Consider the following 18,055-nt stretch of genomic DNA (forward strand, 5'->3'; position numbering starts at 1 on the left):
CCATGCTGGCTCTAATGTGAACCTGTGTGTTAGGTTAGGTGTCCTCGTCTGACTGTCTGTCTATATCTCTGACTGTCTGCCTCTTGTTAAGTGGTTATGTCAGTATGTGACTGTCCACAGTGTCCTGGTCTGTTAGTGACTTGACTGTTGTGTGCAACATTTCAATTTCCAGGACCCCCTTTTTGATAATCCATTAGGCCACGGATCCCCATTTCATATATATATTGTATCTCTGGGACCCCATCTACACTGTATGTACAGTACAATCCTTGTTAATTTAACCAATTAAACCCCATATGGGCTCTATACTAGTGTATTCAGGTTGTGAGCTTTTAGATCTACTATTTTCTGTGAAAGCTTTCCCCACAATAAGGATTCTGGGGTTTAAGTGGTTAACTCTAAAAGTGTACAAATGGAACCAAATTTGGATCTATTTGTACACTCACTGTGAGTGTCTATTTGGTTATTAACTATCAATAATTTAGCAGGGGACACCCTGGGACCCCCTAAGGACCCCTGGGGGTCCATGGACCCAACATTGAGAACCTGTGTTTATCGACTACACTTAAAACAGAATTGTGATGCACAAATTATATAATTATTATATAATACGTTTGTTGTGCAAAAAAGATTGCTGCAACCGAAGAACAAGCGACACCCAGCAGCAAGCTTAATGCCAAATACAACATTTAGTCCGGAAAGGAATGCACAGTTGTTTGTTTTTAAATGAAATACTTTCCCCATCACTCTGCTCCATTGTGTAATAAGGCCCCCCGCCCCAACTTGTGAAATGTCACAGTTACTGCCTCTATACAACCTTTCTCTTGTACCTTGTACCATCAGTGGAAAAAAGACAGAAAATATGGGCTGTAAAAGATAGTGGGCTGATGTAAAGATAGTGAAACTAATTTGCAGAGCGTTAACACTCTGGAACAGAGCTAGAAGATGGCATACCTGTGTCTTGTTCCAGTTCATTTTCCCTTTCCAGCTTTTGTTTGATTGGCTGCAGCAAATTGGAACTGGAAACGCACATGACACATTCACATGTTTCCAGTTCAAATTTGCTGCTGAACCAATCAAATAAAGCTACGGTAAAATGAACTGGAACAGGAAACAGGTGTGCCACCTTCTGAAAACTGGGACTACAGTACAGTCATGTACAGAGCCCATTGTTCCTGGAGAAAGTTGTTTTAGTTTAAGCATTGTGTCATTGATATTCATCAGGCCTCCTGTGAAATTGAAAAAATAAATGTGTTTTTCTTCTATGGCTTGCTACACTTATTTTTTTGTCACTTTAGGCAAGCATGTCAGTTCATTTCTTAAATTGCAATTTTTCTAATTCCCAATCAACAACCTTGAAATAGTAATTAACCGTGAGCACATAAACTCTTGCACTAGAACAAGCAACACAATGAGACAATCTCAAGACTTTGCTTTTTTTCAGCTTTATTGTTTGCACTCATTCTTGTGGTAAGAAACAAGCAGCCATTTATAGATTCAACAGGTTCACTTTTCAACACAAGAATCTACGAACACACAGCCACTGACCAGTCACAGTAGTGCCTTCAAAACAACTAAACCATCCAACAATAAAATAAACTAATGCCATAGGAAGTTATCATTAAAAAAACAGCACCAGTTGTTAAACCTGCGGAACTCCTTAGAGATGTTTTACTCCACCCATCTCCACGCGGTACTCCTCGTGTATGGGTTTTGGTGTGGCACAGGTGATTCACATTGGCACAGATATTCTTTGAGCTAAAAATAAAATCCTTAATATATAACACAGATAAGGAGACATGGTATTGTATAAATATAACACTGTTAGACAGGAATGGGAGACATCGTTAGAGTCATGGAGAGTTTGGAGAGTCATGGTTCTCAGTCTGTGCAGTTCAGTCTTCCTGCCTTGTAGAGACACACCCTGTTCCTTTACCTTTATCATTTACAGATGGCTGATTACAGAATCCACAGGAATACTTAGCCTATATCATGCTTATTAACATAATCAAGTTAGCATTAGTTACAGTACATTTGGATTACGCACCCTGCTTGAAATTGGATTTACAGACTGTAATTGTGCACATTATTTGAAGATTAGTATAATCATTTGGGTGGTTAAACAATAGTAATAATCTGTCAAAAAAATATCTGCAAAGGGAGTTTGTCTTTTCAGCAATCAAAACTGTTTCTATGCTTTGCAGTAGAGCTCACTGTAATTCTGTCACACGCAAACCCCATACTTTAGCCTGGGCTTTTCATCTGCTCTATCCTGGAGGAATTATTCTGACTTCTGTAACTTAAAGGGGTTCCGCACTGTAATCTTTAAACAAATCACTCATGTCCTTCTGTCTGACCTGACTTCTCTTCATCTTTGTCAGTACTTCACAAGGTCTCTAGATTATCAGGCCTGACTTTTTCAGGCAAAATGATTGAGTTTCTTCACAACATAGGAACAAAAAGGATTATTTGTGTGAAAGAGTAGTTGTTGAATTCATTTGGTCCTAAGTGGTCTGTTCCTGTGCAACGCTGTTAACATGTCAGGCAGAAAGGTTCACAAATCTTGACATGTAATCTAAAGACCATGGTACATTCCCATGCAGAACTCGGATGAATGTGGGCTATAAAAGTATTCTCAGTCAGTGGAAGTGAGAGTGGGTGAGAGTGGTGTCTTGTCTATAGCTAGATATAGTGGAGTGCTAAGCTCACAGTCTAGATTGTTAGAAGAAGCAGTTGGATTTCATCACCACACAGCACAGTTCATCCATAAGAAATAATAATGATAATATATGATAAAAGTCAAATAAAAACGTCAAAAACCCATGATACACTAGGAGAACCGACAACAGGGGGTAGGCTACACACAAACCATGGTGTGTGCATGGTAATGAGAAACATGTGGTTCTAAAGCTATGGTGTCTACAGTGTACTGCATATGCGAGTGTGTGTGAAAGGGGGATATAGATAATTTCACTGAATTCAGCTTCTACAATTGTTTAAATAGTTCAGTCAACATCGATTCGGTTCAGACCATCAAAAACTGTACTGGTTTTGACTTTTCACAGAAGTTCGCCATCTTGTTAATGTTTGTTGCAGGGACACTATAAGTGACAAAACAATGAACAGAATTCACCTATGCTTTATGTGATCAGCTGGAATTTGGCAAATCATTTAAATTCATAATTAGCCCTTTCCCTCTCATATAATTAATGAGGTAAATCGCTCCAATCAGACACAAATTAGACACGGAAAGTCACTTTGGCAAATCACTGATCACCAATTATATCACCAATCATTTAAGACTGTCAACCAATCACAGAGCAGCCATTGAATTTGATTTCCCCTCTGACTCTAATCCTGTGGTTGAAAATCAGTGCAGTTTTCCTGGTTGTTCAGATATGTACAAAACAACGAGGCTCGGAGTGTAGATGCGCCGATATCCGTGGTTACCAGATACCACTGGAGCGGCCACCAGGTGGGGCTAGGATACGGGCTGAGGACCTCTTAGGAACGTGATCATCCACCTGGGAGCCTGAGAGAAAAGAGACACATTAAGAAAAGAATACTAATAATAAAAAGATTCTGCCATACTGGTACAGCCACAATATCATTTCATTTAATTTCATTTATGGTTTTACATACATGATTACATTCATTAACTTTCATATTCCACAAATGAAAATGAGCAGGAAGAAGATAATCTTAATCCAAGAATATCCAACATAAAGTAAAAATGTCACATGCTTGCTGCATTGCTGTTGCACAATGGGTGTGATGGTAGGCGATTGTAAAAACATTTCGATTATGATCTTGCAAACACATGTTATTCCCAGTACAGAAAGTGTGACTGGAATCCTTTGATTGTATTCCAACAATAAACTCCCCAAAACACATTTTCTAAAGATTTAACCGTGGCAGTATTTAGATAGGAGAGTGCAGAGAGAGGAAAGTTGAGGAGAGAGAGGGAGAGACATGATGGGACTGGAGTTGGATTTGAACCTTGAAACTCACAAGGAGCATGTGGTCAGTGGACTAACTCACACATTTTGAGTTTTCATTTATTTGCACAATCAGTCAGTGTATTATTTATCCCATTACTGAAACCAACCTGAGAGGCTGAAGGAGGACTCATGGAGGTCTCGACCCGCATGTTGCCCCCGAGGAACCGAGGCCTTCGAGGGCGTTTCTCCGTCCATGGGGCCTAGCCCTAGCTCCTTCTTCAGAGAGTTAGCGACCATGGCCACATCACCAGAGTAAGGGTCCCTGTCAACTCCTTTTAAGCCCTGAGTCTGAGAACGACAGGGAAGATGTGAAAAGTCAGATGTGAGAGATGTACAGTATATATCGATTAATAAGTACTTGTTAGATAGATAGATAGATAAAATAGATACAATACAAAGATATGTAGATAAATAGCCTGAGATAGATTCAGATAGAGAGCGAGATTAATATAGGTACAGTGCAGTTGGTAATATAGGGTGGTATTTAGGAAGCAGCCGTAGATGAGTGAGTATAGAGGGCATTTGGGAAGTAGTAGGTCAAAGTGTCCCTGAGCTAGACACTTCCAATAACAGGCCCCCCCGTGCCCTCATCAGTGCCACCTGAGCAGCCATCAGCTGGGTGAAGCTGTAAAGTAATCTCCCCTCCCCCAGGGACCAGAAAATACTCCCTTTCCCTTTCATAGTGCACTGCATTAATAATGTTATGTACCTTTTCTCTCTGTACCATCTTTTTGTAGAGGAAATCTGGGAAGGTACGCATGGCGTAGAACTTTCCAGAACCCTCGGCACACATGAAGACTCCATTTTCACACACCAGACGCCCACGGCTGATGGTCACCAGGGGAACACCATGGCAACGCATACCCTCATAGAGGTTGAAGTCCCCACCCTGAACTTGAGTGCTAACAGAGATGGTCCTTCAGAGAAAAACAGACATTAGTGTGTGTGTATATACAGTATTATTTGTGTGTGTGTGTGTGTGTGTGTGTGTGTGTGTGTGTGTGTGTGTGTGTGTGTGTGTGTGTGTGTGTGTGTGTGTGTGTGTGTGTGTGTGTGTGTGTGTGTGTGTGTGTGTGTGTGTGTGTGTGTGTGTGAAAGTGTGAGTGAACAAAAATTAAATGTGAACTGCCTTTTGTGGACAGCAGGCAAAATTCCTACAAGTATTTGTGTTCTTCATAATCGTCTCTGTCAGGAGGTTTTTTGCCCGACAGCAACGATATAGTACCTATATACAGTACCTTGTTGCGTCAGGGTCCCAGACCACCAAGTCGGCATCAGCCCCGGCGATGATGCGGCCCTTGCGTGGGTACAGGTTGTAGATCTTCGCTGCGTTAGAGCTCGTCACCGCCACAAAACGGTTCTCGTCCATCTTTCCGGCCACCTGTTGGGATGGATCAGATAATCACAAACAATGAGTGTTAGCCACTAACAGGCAACACACCTGCCCCATGACCCATGATGACTGGTATGTTGTTTACATAGGGCAAGATTGTCAAGTCTGCAAACAATGGAAAGTCCTAAGTAATTAACCACTTTTGATTGATTGATTGATTGATTGATTGATTGATTGATTGATTGATTGATTGATTGATTGATTGATTGATTGAATGTCAATATTTTATTGCCGTTTTTAGAGGTACAGTCTCTAAACATAACATAATGGGTTAAAAACGACAAATGGATGAGACATTGTTGTCCATTAAACATTCAACACTCAACCAAACTGGACAACAAACCACGACACAAAATATAAAATAAAATTCATTGTACAATGTACATCGTCGTCACAGTGCTAGTGTCACACAAAAGTAGCAAAAATAGCCGATCTACAAGCTCACATCACAATGCATTGTGAGCTTGTACACATAGATCTGCCATTCTTGAAAACTTTAAGTGAAAGTGAAAGTGAAAATGGTTAAAGTTGCTGCCTGTTTTATGTTGTAATGTTTTGTCTATCGCAGACCAAGGACCACAATGGAAATAAGTCACTGACTTTATTGTGTTTATATCATTGACGTTTCCATTAAAAGCACGTAACATGTGTTTTTCTTTTAACCATGACGTCTACTAAATTAAATCAAATCAAATCAAATCAGAAAGGCAACAAGAGCTTCACAGTGGGGCCACCATAGCTTTATATTCCACTCCAACTGTGTGGGGCAATAACCATCTGCATCCAGGAAGTAGAAGAGGTCACCATGCTCCTGGTCCTAACCATGCTGATAAGGCAGCTCTATGAATTTGCTGAGTGCCATCTGCAGGAGGTCCTTGTCATGGTGATCTGCAGAGAACTGAAGCAAGAACCAGTAGAGTTTCCTCCTCTCTGCACATGTTGCAGGTGCCTGTCTCCCTGTATTTGTGAGCTGCCTCCTGGCCGCAACCCTCGGTCAGCTGTTGGACCAGGCACAGCAGCATCATAGGCACAGCCATGGAGTTGGTGGGCTTGTCTCCAGGAAGCTGCGGTAGGCCCAGGCCTGACGAGTCCACTCGAACCCAGTGGATCAACTGGTCCATCAGTGATCCTTCCCAGTTCATCCAAGAACATGAGATAGAAACACTCCCTGAAGATTGTCCTCTGGATTTGAACAGCTTTCCCGTCCCTTGTTAAACTAAAGGAACACTTCCACTAGGCTTCTTCTTCTTCTGTAGCACTTATGCGCACACGAGCAAACCGCTGGAGGAAAGCTCCACCTGCCTAAGCAGCCTCAAGAACCTCAGGCTTACGAAAGCGCTCCATGGTTCTGTACAAACGACAGTACATCCAAACATGTCTACCCTGTAGCCAGACATACTTCAGTTCATCATAAACATTTCCATCTCTCCCAATGCAAGTGAAACGACTCAGTCAGAAGTCAGAAGTCAACTACATTGTCCAGTTCTGCACGAATCTGCTGTTGATACTTTTCCAGCTTTACAGCAGACATTTTCTCTTGGTTTTAAATCAACTGTGAATTTACAACGGTCTTGGAAATAGTCATCCGACAACAACACAGACTTGTCCTCACTGAGGTTTTACTGAACGACCACAGCAATATATTCAAACCTCAGAGGTTTGAACTTCGCTGGCCCATGCTGAAAATAGCTGAAAGTGTGTGTGTGTGTGTGTGTGTGTGTGTGTGTGTGTGTGTGTGTGTGTGTGTGTGTGTGTGTGTGTGTGTGTGTGTGTGTGTGTGTGTGTGTGTGTGTGTGTGTGTGTGTGTGTGTGTGTGTGTGTGTGTGTGTGTGTGTGTGTGTGTGTGTGTGTGTGACCATAATGTGTGTGTACTTACAACACCCCTCTCCCAGATGACACTCATTCTGTCCTGGACCCCTGCCACTCCATGCGGGATCTTGGTGAAGTCCTCCTTACCCAGAGCTCTCTGCTTGGTGCCAAATGGGCGGTGCTCCGAGGCCACTACACTCAGCGTGTCACTGAAAACACGACAGACCACATGATAGAGGAGATTTTTACGGTGTGACTGTAATAGGCTAGCCATACATAAGAGGCTCATTGGGCAAATTTGGGCAAGGTTGCCTGGCCTAACTTTTGAGTCATACATTATAGATAGGTCATAGATGACTGACATCACACGATGGCCACATGAAGTTAGAGATCCACATTGGAGCCATTCCCATGTGGATCCTAAAATCCACGGTCCATGGAGATCAACGGATAATTGAAAGAAAATTAAAAGCACCTCATAGTGCCACGAGAAAACACACAACATACCAAATGAACCCAGAAAGGTCCATTTGGTTACATGTGTTCACTCTCAGAGTTACAAATGAATAATTAACACTGAGAAATGTAATGTCTACATAATATTTTTTACGTTTCTTACATTCACCATCAGGCATCTAATGTTGACATGTCTCGTTATGAAGCGGTGCATGTAAAACGCTGATGACTGACGCATGCTGTCAGATCCAGAATGATAGAGTTTCTGCTGGGGCATCAAGTGTCCCAAATGCCACATTGATTGTGTTTCACTACACGGTTGATTTGTGCCCTAACCCTAATGTGTGCACAATGCTTACAGTAATGTTTATCTGTGATGGCATGACTGTCAGATTTGAGATGACACAATATAGCCTGAGCAGTAGCTATGTAGTGTAGTGTCATGCATCAACTGTGTTGAACTATATGCAAAACGCAATACTGTAAATTCCCCATTTCTTATTACAAAGCAATCTTTTTTATTTATTGGGACAGGCAGAAGGAGAGCAGAGAGGGAGACAGAAGTAACAAAGGTGGACAAATGCCCGCAGGTGTGTGTGTGGTTCCAGATGTGAGGGTCTCTTAAATATTATGCTATCGACAAGCATTACTTTCTTTTGTTATTACTTTATTTTTTTGCCTTGGAGGCAATTATCAGTACAGAACAAACTTTTGTGAAATTGGGTGGGGACGGTTGCTCTCCACCACCGCAGACACTAGGGGTTTGAATGGGAATAATCAGTAGGCTGCCCTGAAGAGATGATTATGTTTTGGGCTGAAAAGGTCAAAGTGTTGGTCTGGAAAGGGTCTTCACCCTTAGGTGCATTTTGTTTAATTGATATTGTTCTCACTACATTGTTGTAATGAATAAAGAAATAAACGTTTACATGTGTTTGTGCATTACGATACAAGCAGTGTGCAGGACATACTTGCCCAGTAGGCCCATGAGGTAGTTGGGTGTGTTGGGGTCGAGGCGGAGCGGAGGGACAATGACGTGGGCAGCAGCGTGAGCCCAGTCCTGGTGGTAATAATTCATCCCATTCAACACAGCATGGGCCACCGTGGTCTCTGCGTGGACCACCTTACCTGGAACGAGAGAGAGGAAAAGATGGAAGGATAGAGGGAAGAGAGGAAGGAACGATGGAGAAGGAGGGGATGGGGTAGGACAGAATGATGGATGGAAGATGCAAGGAGAGAGACAGTAAAATAGAGAGATTTACAAATAAATCCAGTGCATGTCAATATGAGTTGGGGGGCTGCAACTATAGATTATCTTCTTAGCAATTATTCTGATCAATTACTTTTACAATTAATCTAATAATCTATAAGTGCAGGTGTTTTTTGGGATGTTGGTTTTAGTTTTTTACATTTAATATCCATGACTCAATGAAAGTGTTTTGTTTAATAATCGACTTAATCTATAAGTTTGATTAACCACTTAAGCTGTATTTTACACTTTGTCATACAACGGTGTTGTGCAAAAATAGCAAATCTACAAGCTAACACTAACGTCACATAATTATCATCATCACCCTCCCCACTATGATCCTCATTGTCATTGAGCTTTTCTCTGGTCAGTCTGTTGTACTCACCCTGCATCTTTGCAGCAGCGATCATGTCTCCAGCAGCCATACTGGATACATTCACCAGGTAGATTGGGCAATGGGCCTGCAATCACAAGGGCTTTCATTCATTCCTTCCTTCATTCGTTCATTCATCCATCCATCCGTCTGTCTATTCACCTGTCTAGTTTTTGCTTATGCAATCCATAACTGATTACGCCATGTGTTTTGTTCATTTGTTGTTTTATTATTTGGGCTTTAAATAGAGTGCGACAGGGACAACGTCTTTTTGCAGACAAACCCGGTAGTTACATTTTGTTCAACAAGATCATCTCCACAAATCAACACTATTTTTACGATCCTGTAATAACCACATAAACATAACCACATAAACCCCATTAAAATTTTTAAAAAAAATAGATGATTTACATATGATCTCGTAGAGTGGTTATTTTTTAAACATTCCGCCTATAATGACATGCCAAAAATAGGGATACCAGTGTCACACTGCATGTTACCACACCACATACTTCTGGGTTTTAGAACTACAAACTATGTCACACTCTATGGCACTCTATGGCAAAAATCATGTGGCCATAGACTGATTGGCTATTTAAATCCAGCACTGGGTGCACACCTACCCTGTTGGCGATGGTGATAGCTCTGTGAGTGGCCTCTGACTCCAGCTGTTGACGTGAAGAAGACAGAGGTATAAATAAATCGTACACCTTGTAGAATATATTTCACATCTCAAAAATTGCTTCACCTCCTCCGGTCGACTGATCTCAATTCCCTCTGGTCCACTGATGCCCAAATCAAGAGCTTCTTTGGCTCCCTGAGAACACAAACAAAAACATGCACATAATTGTTATTCATTGTTAACTTCAACTATCGTAAAGTCACTCAAGACAGACATGTTGGCTCCCACGATTTTCAAAAGCTTCCACCGACCTAACAGTCTCTACTACGAAAGCTCTGAGAACGAGTAGAAAATAAAATGGATGCCATATCGTTTCCCCACTTCCGTTTCTCCTGTGCAGTCAAATAAACTGCACGTCCTACTGGAAACCAAATGAGTTGGTTTTAGCCTATCTAAATATTTGCTTAACAGAAATGGGAATTAAAAAATATGTTATAAAGTCAGGACAAGGATGGTATGAAGTACTAATCACAAAGTTTTGTGAACAACGCATCATGATTGGTCAAATCCCCTTCCGGTCTGAAGAGCAGCTCAACTTTTACCGGGCAGTAACAGATTCAAAGACTGTGGAAGAGATAGTCTGACATGAGAGACGAACTATTGCACAACCCAGGTTGTGGCTTAACAATAAATATATGTATAAATGTGTGCATCAGTGCAAGTACGGTTATGTGAGCACCTCTGCGACCAGCTCGCCATTCTCGGCATGGACGCGTGCGATAGCCCCGATGTCCTTGCAGGTCTGCAGCGTCTGGTACAGCTCAGAGTCCTTCAGCATCATGGTGTCTTTATAGGCCATGGACATCTGGAAGGAGTTCACCCCATGCTCCCTCACCAGAGTCTCCATCTCATTACGCACCTGAGGTTCAGCAGGACAGAGAGTTCAAGGATCACAGTTAACCACTTAAACCCTAAATACTTTGTTGATCGGGTTACCCCAGGGGTCTATACTTGGCCCCTCATTTTCTTCCTCTACAGCATATGTCTTGGCCGACATACAAGCTCAATGAGTACAATGTGTATATACATTGGCTATTTTCACTGAATGTTCCTCCTATCCGACCCATCATCAAGTGTTGTACCGGTAAGGGAGAGAGGGGACATGTGCATCGGGCAGTATGAACAGAGGCAAAAGGTGTGTGTGTGTGTGTGTGTGTGTGTGTGTGTGTGTGTGTGTGTGTGTGTGTGTGTGTGTGTGTGTGTGTGTGTGTGTGTGTGTGTGTGTGTGTGTGTGTGTGCGTGCGTGCGTGCGCACGCGCGTGTGCATGTGTGATATAGGGCATGAAATGAGCTTGGAGAGCGGCCAGCTGATGATAGCATTCCTCTCACATTGGTATACTGCAAACCCTCATAAGCATACTTATAATGCATTATAATCTGCTCATAAGGCTGTATAATTCTACTTAAAAGAACTCATAAATACGCATAGTGCTTTATAACAATTAACAACACATAAGAAGCATTCTATATTACTTGACAATTGCTGGACACTCACAGACTTAGTTTTTTGATCATAGTATTATAATTACCATAGTTGTAACACATTATTATCATTTTTATAATGTATTATAATCACTGTTATAATGCATTATAGTGTGATTATAAGTCACTATAAGTGGTCATTGTGTGCTTTAAGTAAAGTAATTACATTCCTGAAGGTGTAGGCAGAAACTTTGTGTGTTGTTCTTGCATAAATTGAATGCAAATTATTTTTCTTTAATTAAAGCACCAAATGACAACTTATAATGACATATAATCATACTATACTGCATTATAACTGTGATTATAATGTATTATAAAATCATTATAATGTATTATAAGTATGAGAATCATAATATACTATGATCCTGGCCAAAAACAAAAGTCACTGAGTGACCAGCAATTATGAAGTATTATGATACTTGACCTTATGAGTCAGTATAAGAGGCTTTATACTGTGTCATCATGATATATGTATTAGTAATTATAATTATACAGTGATATAAGCAGATTATAATGCATTTAAGTATGCTTATAATGCACTATAGACATAGGATGCATAGCATGTGTTACCAACTTGATCTGGCCTATTGATCACTGGTGTCCTGATCACTAATTACTTAAGGCATATGCTGCTGAGAAACTGAGTGGGCTTTTTAAATGTACGGTACAGTAAATCACTAGCCTGGTAAAGCCCCTCCCTCCGGAATTCTCATTTCCATTTGATTTCAGGAGTGAGTCTGGCCTGAAGGCTTATCTGGGCGTTCCTTGCTCGTCCACCAAATGGACTCTCCAATCAGCGTCCTCGCTCATTGTTTTGTGATTGACAGCGGAGGTAGGCCAATCAGGTGGAACCTGAGTGGTTCACACATCATTAATCAATACACCTTTCATACAAGCTGCTCGTTAACATCAGAGACAGACCAATTACTCCTGGTTATAATCACTGCAGCCTAAAGTGGCTTAATTGGACATCAAAGGGCCACTTGGACATCAAAGCTACATTACTCCCGCCCAGCTCCAGCCCACAGCCAAAAAGCCAAACAGGCCCTCATGCCAGACTCACTCCTGAAGTAAAATACAAATGAGATTTCTGGAGGGAGGGTTTACCAGGCTAGTAAATCACATCTAAGTGCATAAATAGTAAATACTATAGAGTAACTGCCTGTCTTTAACATCAGTGGTGGTTCAAACCACAGGCTGTATGCAGATGATGTTACGACCCCTTCACCTAATATGAACCCCAGTGACTCATAGAATCTGCATGATGTGTTTAATGTGCATGTTTGAGTTAACCTAGTTTCAACCATGTTTAATCTGGGTCATTACACATATTACTCATAAAAGAAAAGGCTGTTTCATAATTAATTGACAGAGGACAAAGGAATAAACTGCCATATGAGGAGCAGCTAGTGTAGCACCTTTGATCTACAACTGAGAGGCTGTAGGTTAGTTGTTATAGATAAAAGCTAAATGCCTTTCTGTTTGCTGCTGTCTGGTATGGGTCTAGCTCTTTCCAGGACCTGCAAGCCCTGCAGAAGGGTGGTTCAGTGCATAATGTTTCCCCTGAGGCTGTCAGAGCCCTGAGTACAAAAAGGGTTGCTAAGGGTTATTATCCATATCTGTCTTTCTTAACCTGTATATTCTCACCTTTTTAAAATTTGTATTTCCAGTATTATGAATATTATATTTTGTTGTGATATTCTGAATCCTGAATCTTGAGACAGGCCCACTGGCACTCCAGTCTGCCAGGCCTGTCACTGTGTCTACCCCGTGCACAGCGCCTGTCTCCCGTGCTTTGTATTCATGTCTGGCTCTGCCTTACCTTGGGTCCCCACCAGGTCACCCCCACATGCAGAGCGTAGTCGCAGCAGGCCTTGGCGTCGGCCACAGTGCGGCAATGATCATAAGTGTCCACCAGGGAGCAGTGCTGCTCAGGCAGGACAAGGGACACCACCATGGTAGTACCACCCATCAGAGCCGCCTAGAGAGAGAGAGAGAGAGAGAGAGAGAGAGAGAGAGAGAGAGAGAGAGAGAGAGAGAGAGAGAATGAAAAGTTAGCAAGCAGAAGAATGAGAGAAAGGAAATGTGAGAGAGAGAAAGAAAGAGCAAGAGGAAAAGAGGGGGGACAGAATGATTGATTATTAGAGAACAGAATGGAGAGAAGGGGGTGTGCACTTGTGTGTGTATCGCATGCAAATGAGACCTGCAAGGATTTGGGATTGTGTCCACGGTCAGGAGAACCACTAGGGTTGATGTTGACACATATTGAGTGATAGATACATCTTGCCCTCTCAGCTTTATTCACATCCCACCCCTCCTGTCCCTATACACAGCCCACATGACCACTGGCCATCAGAAATACGGGTGCAATACTTAATTGAACAAATTGATTTAATCGATTATTAAAACCTTATTACATGTAATTGATTTATCTTTATAGTTTTTTTGTATTATTATACTGTAGCAAGAATATCAGATCTACAAACAGCAGATCTACATGCATAAGATAAGCTTATGTGATTAATCAGACCAATTAATTTAGTTGATTATAAAAAAATAGAATTGTTTGCGTCTATTTGTTGATGTACAGTATACATTTTAAATATATATATATATAATTATATATATTTAAAACAAACCTACTTCTCCATTATTCGATTGCATTTCACACTGCACACCACCAGCATATACTGTATAGTATAGTATACAGTACTAGGGCAACAGATAGACATGTGTACACACATCTGCATACCTTTCCTATCTATGCTCATTCAATATCATGACATACAGTGTAGCTACAATACAGGGAAGTGTAGTGAGTTTGTGCCGTGGTCCAGTGGAGGAGATAATACTAGTATGCACTCTCTTTTACAGTATGAAATACGTTGCCAATGTCACAAGACAGACAGAATTACTTGAGCTGCAAACTTGGCATCATTTGCAAAGATGGGGTTGATTTGCATTAGATTTTCCATGCTGACCATAGACGATCACAAGCAAGGAAGGAGGAAGGAATGCAAGAATGAATGTAGGATTAAAGGAAAAAGGAGGCATGAAGGAAAGTTTGGAGGAAGGGAGGGAAGAAGGGACAGAAGGGAGAAGACTTTCCTGAAATGTTCTAAAATAGATCTCAAATAGATTTATAAGCCTCACGCATCACAACACGGAGTGAACTTCTGAATCGGATATTTTCACTATACTAGACCGGTGCAACAGGCACCGACCTACTTGGGATGCAAGTTAGGAATGCATGCATACTGTATATGGAGATCCCTGCTGTCATCAGTATATGCCGATATATGGGCATCAGTACTGATATGCCCGTATATGGTCATGTTGGTCGGATTTCTGGTTCTGGACCACCGCTTCCCGCTGGGCACCGCGCTCTTCCGGGTCCTCTGCGATACGCGCACTGAGTTTAAAGTCGATCGGTCGGACAGTTCTTGAGATATGCGAAGGACAAATATGCACAAGTTTGCACAATTTATAGTTAGATTTTAAAAACACTTTATTTGTTTAAAGGGCTTAAGTGGTCTTGCTCAAGAACACTAAGCCAAGAGGAGCCGGAGATCTATGGGGGAATCTTCCGATCATGAGCCGCTGAGATAGGGATGGAGGATCATGGAGGGAAAAAAAGGAGTGAGGAGAGGGAGGGAGAGGAGGAGGACAGAGAGGTAAAATGGACGAAGGGGGAGGGAGTGGTCGAGGTGCCTCTGCTTGGCTTTAGACAAATGGTAGATGGCACTTGTGTGTAACCATGACTACTGCTCATCCATGCCTACCGTACCTCCCAAGCCTCCTATTTCTCCCTCAATCTCTCTCCCTCTCTCTAAAATCACACAGCCAAGCACACGTTTACACATCGCAACGGTCACAATGAGTGTAAAAAAGACATTGGATTTAGAAGAAATCGGGGGGAAACCTTTTACACTTTTGTTGAATGTGAGGACGGGGAGATGCCTGGAGAGATTGAGAAAAGACTTGTTGTGCCTGTTTCTGCCTTATTTCATCACTTCCTCTCTCTGTCTCTCTCTCTCTCTCTGGGTTTGGTTGAACATACTTTCAATTAAAACAATCCATAATGTGTACAGAATGTAAAACCACAGCTTGTTTACTAATGATAAAACATCCATTCTCAAATACTGATTTGTAAGACTTTCTATTCACATTTTGGATGAAAATGTACATATGTGAGTAGATTCCACCCTGCTTTCTTGTCTTCTATCTTCTGTCCATCTGTGTGTCACTGAGACTGTGTCATTCCTCCAGACAGGGTGTTGCCTCTGTGTGTTTGATTGACTATTAACTCAGCCAGCGAGGTCTCACGTATCTGTTTCCATAGAGACCAGACTGAATCCTCTTCTATGCCAGCACCTACAGTCATGTGAGCAGTGTTTGTATGTGTGTCTGTATATGTGAAGAATGTACGTGCATGCAGAATGTACATACGTGTGCGTGTGTGCAATGCATGTGTGTGCATGCATGTGCACACGTGTCAGGGTGTGATAGCAATGGAGGGCATGGAACCAGCTGACATGTTCCTGCCGTGATGAGAATTTACTGACTCAACGTACACTGTCTACCTGCATGCCTTCAATTAAAATGTACTGCCAGGCGAGCAGTCCGAAAGCACAGAAAGACAGACGTGAAAGATATAGTGTGAAAAGACAGACAGACATTCAGACAGACAGATAGAGTAGTCTTCTGGCTGTGGGGGCACGATACACCCGTCTGTTTCCGTGCATGTCTCAGAGAAGAGAGAAGATGTGAGGCCAGACTGTGCTTTGCTGTGCCAAGCTGGAAGGAAGGAGCTGTCAGCTGCCTGGAACATCTTTCATCCAAGCCGTGTCCCTTCCCTGCATCTGCAACTCTCTCTGTCTCTGTCTCGCTCTCCCTATCTCTCTATCAGTGACAACTTAGAGGCTTCGAATTGTGACAAACTGTGGACATGTACAGATCATGGAGGCCTCTTTAGAGATCAACAAGCCTGATCTTAGCATATTTATTCTTGTACGCTAGCCTGTTAATATTATAGAAACATCGACACAAGCAGCTGAATACAGACTGCCAAATGTGAGGAATGAGGTCTGTTGGATTTGACTGGTAATGGTGGCGACAGCAGCAGCAGCGGTATTGGTAACAGTGGTGACAGCAACAGCAGTATACTGGAAGAGCACAGAGGGAGAAAGCTTAGTCAAGGATCTGTTCTGTTGGAACTCAAGCCCAAAGTGTTAATTTAACTCTGACCCTCACATATCTGTTTTTACACACCGGCGAATATGCGAATATACGCAAAATTCGGACTCGTTCCGAATAAACTGCTCCGCGAAACTGATGTGGAAGCTTGCATTGACTTTATAAGGTTTAAAAAAAAACCGTATTATTCGCATGAAAAAAATCGCCCCGGTGTGTAAGGACCTTTAGAGTTAAATTAAACTCTTGAGGGGGGTTTAGCTGTATGCAGGCTATGAAGTGAGGCTCTGTTGGATCTGGAGACAGGAGCTCTTATATCACCATCCAATCCCCAGGCACAATAATGGTACCTTTGACTGACCCTGGGTCAAAGCCAGGGCAAGAATACATTTCATTAATAGTCGCCTAGCAGAAAATATTTAAGATAGATAAACCTATTTAAGATCAAATAAACCCTTCTGGTCCCCTGACGAGAATTCAGGTGTCATAGCAGCAACAGCAACACGGTTGAAATACAAGAGAGGCACAAATAAGAGTGGCATTAAATATCTGCAGTGACTCTCTGAATGAATAGTGTGTGTGTGTGTGTGTGTGCGCGTGCGTGCGTGCGTGCGTGCGTGCGTGCGTGCGTGCGTGCGTGCGTGCGTGCGTGCGTGCGTGCGTGCGTGCGTGCGTGCGTGCGTGCGTGCGTGCGTGCGTGCGTGCGTGCGTGCGTGCGTGCGTGTGTGTGTGTGTGTTTGTGTGTGTGTGTGTGTTTGTGTGTGTGTGTGTGTGTAGTCTGTCAACAATGAATATAGGAATATAATAATGTATACAGTGTATGTCTATCAATCATTTATGAACATATGTTGTGTGTGTAGTGTACAAGCCTGTGTAATTACACTGTAGTTGACTACATGTCTACAATCTGTCAGGGCACAGTAAGCCAGTCATGTCATACCCATCATCACTTAATTATAATAAGCCTATTAGTAATCATTTGACTTTATAGCACATCTGGCTTATGACACATAATCCCCAATTTGTGTTTTAAAACACCCCCGACACACAGTGAGTGACAAAGAGGAGAGACATTGAGAAACAGAGAAGCGAAAGGAGAACAGAAGGAGAAAGAGGAAGTTGGGAGAAAGGTTGAAAGGAGGAGGGAGAGAAAGAAAAAGAAAACACAAGGTGAAAAAAAGAGAGAACTTGAAAGGTGTGCTCAGTAGAGCGCAAATGTCTTCCACGAGGCACACACTAATAACAATAGTGATGTATGCAGTGACCTTACTATCTATCTAGAGCAGTGGTTCGCAATCTTTTCAGCCCGTGGCCCCCAAAATAAGCATATTAGAAATGGGGACCCTCCAATATAATCATATTTGAACTGAGGACCCCCCCAAAATTATCATATTTGAACGGGGGACCCCCAACCTGACAA

General features: G+C 42.1%; 1 protein-coding gene and 1 pseudogene across 2 annotated transcripts in view; both read right to left on the reverse strand.

Moving 5' to 3' along the window:
• Positions 1–2,327: 2,327 nt before the first annotated feature.
• Positions 2,328–18,055, reverse strand: part of LOC308103382 (dihydropyrimidinase-related protein 5-like) — a 37,394-nt gene continuing 21,666 nt past the window's right edge. The window contains exons 4-14 of the mRNA XM_080453330.1: positions 13,265–13,423; positions 10,640–10,819; positions 10,027–10,095; positions 9,902–9,946; positions 9,291–9,366; positions 8,628–8,784; positions 7,271–7,412; positions 5,240–5,382; positions 4,711–4,918; positions 4,109–4,289; positions 2,328–3,532 (exon numbers count right to left, since the gene is read on the reverse strand). Of these exons, the coding sequence (XP_080309456.1) occupies positions 3,447–3,532; positions 4,109–4,289; positions 4,711–4,918; positions 5,240–5,382; positions 7,271–7,412; positions 8,628–8,784; positions 9,291–9,366; positions 9,902–9,946; positions 10,027–10,095; positions 10,640–10,819; positions 13,265–13,423 (1,446 nt within the window). The 3' untranslated portion in view covers positions 2,328–3,446. The remainder of the gene's footprint in view (positions 3,533–4,108; positions 4,290–4,710; positions 4,919–5,239; positions 5,383–7,270; positions 7,413–8,627; positions 8,785–9,290; positions 9,367–9,901; positions 9,947–10,026; positions 10,096–10,639; positions 10,820–13,264; positions 13,424–18,055) is intronic.
• Positions 6,089–6,925, reverse strand: LOC308103812 (N-acylglucosamine 2-epimerase-like; annotated as a pseudogene). The gene is made up of 2 exons: positions 6,306–6,925; positions 6,089–6,211 (listed from the first exon to the last, which is right to left on the reverse strand). The product of its transcript is annotated as an N-acylglucosamine 2-epimerase-like (transcript).

This window comes from Gymnoscopelus braueri (genome assembly GCF_963280865.1).
Source record: "Gymnoscopelus braueri genome assembly, chromosome: 16".
Taxonomy (NCBI): Eukaryota; Metazoa; Chordata; class Actinopteri; order Myctophiformes; family Myctophidae; genus Gymnoscopelus; species Gymnoscopelus braueri.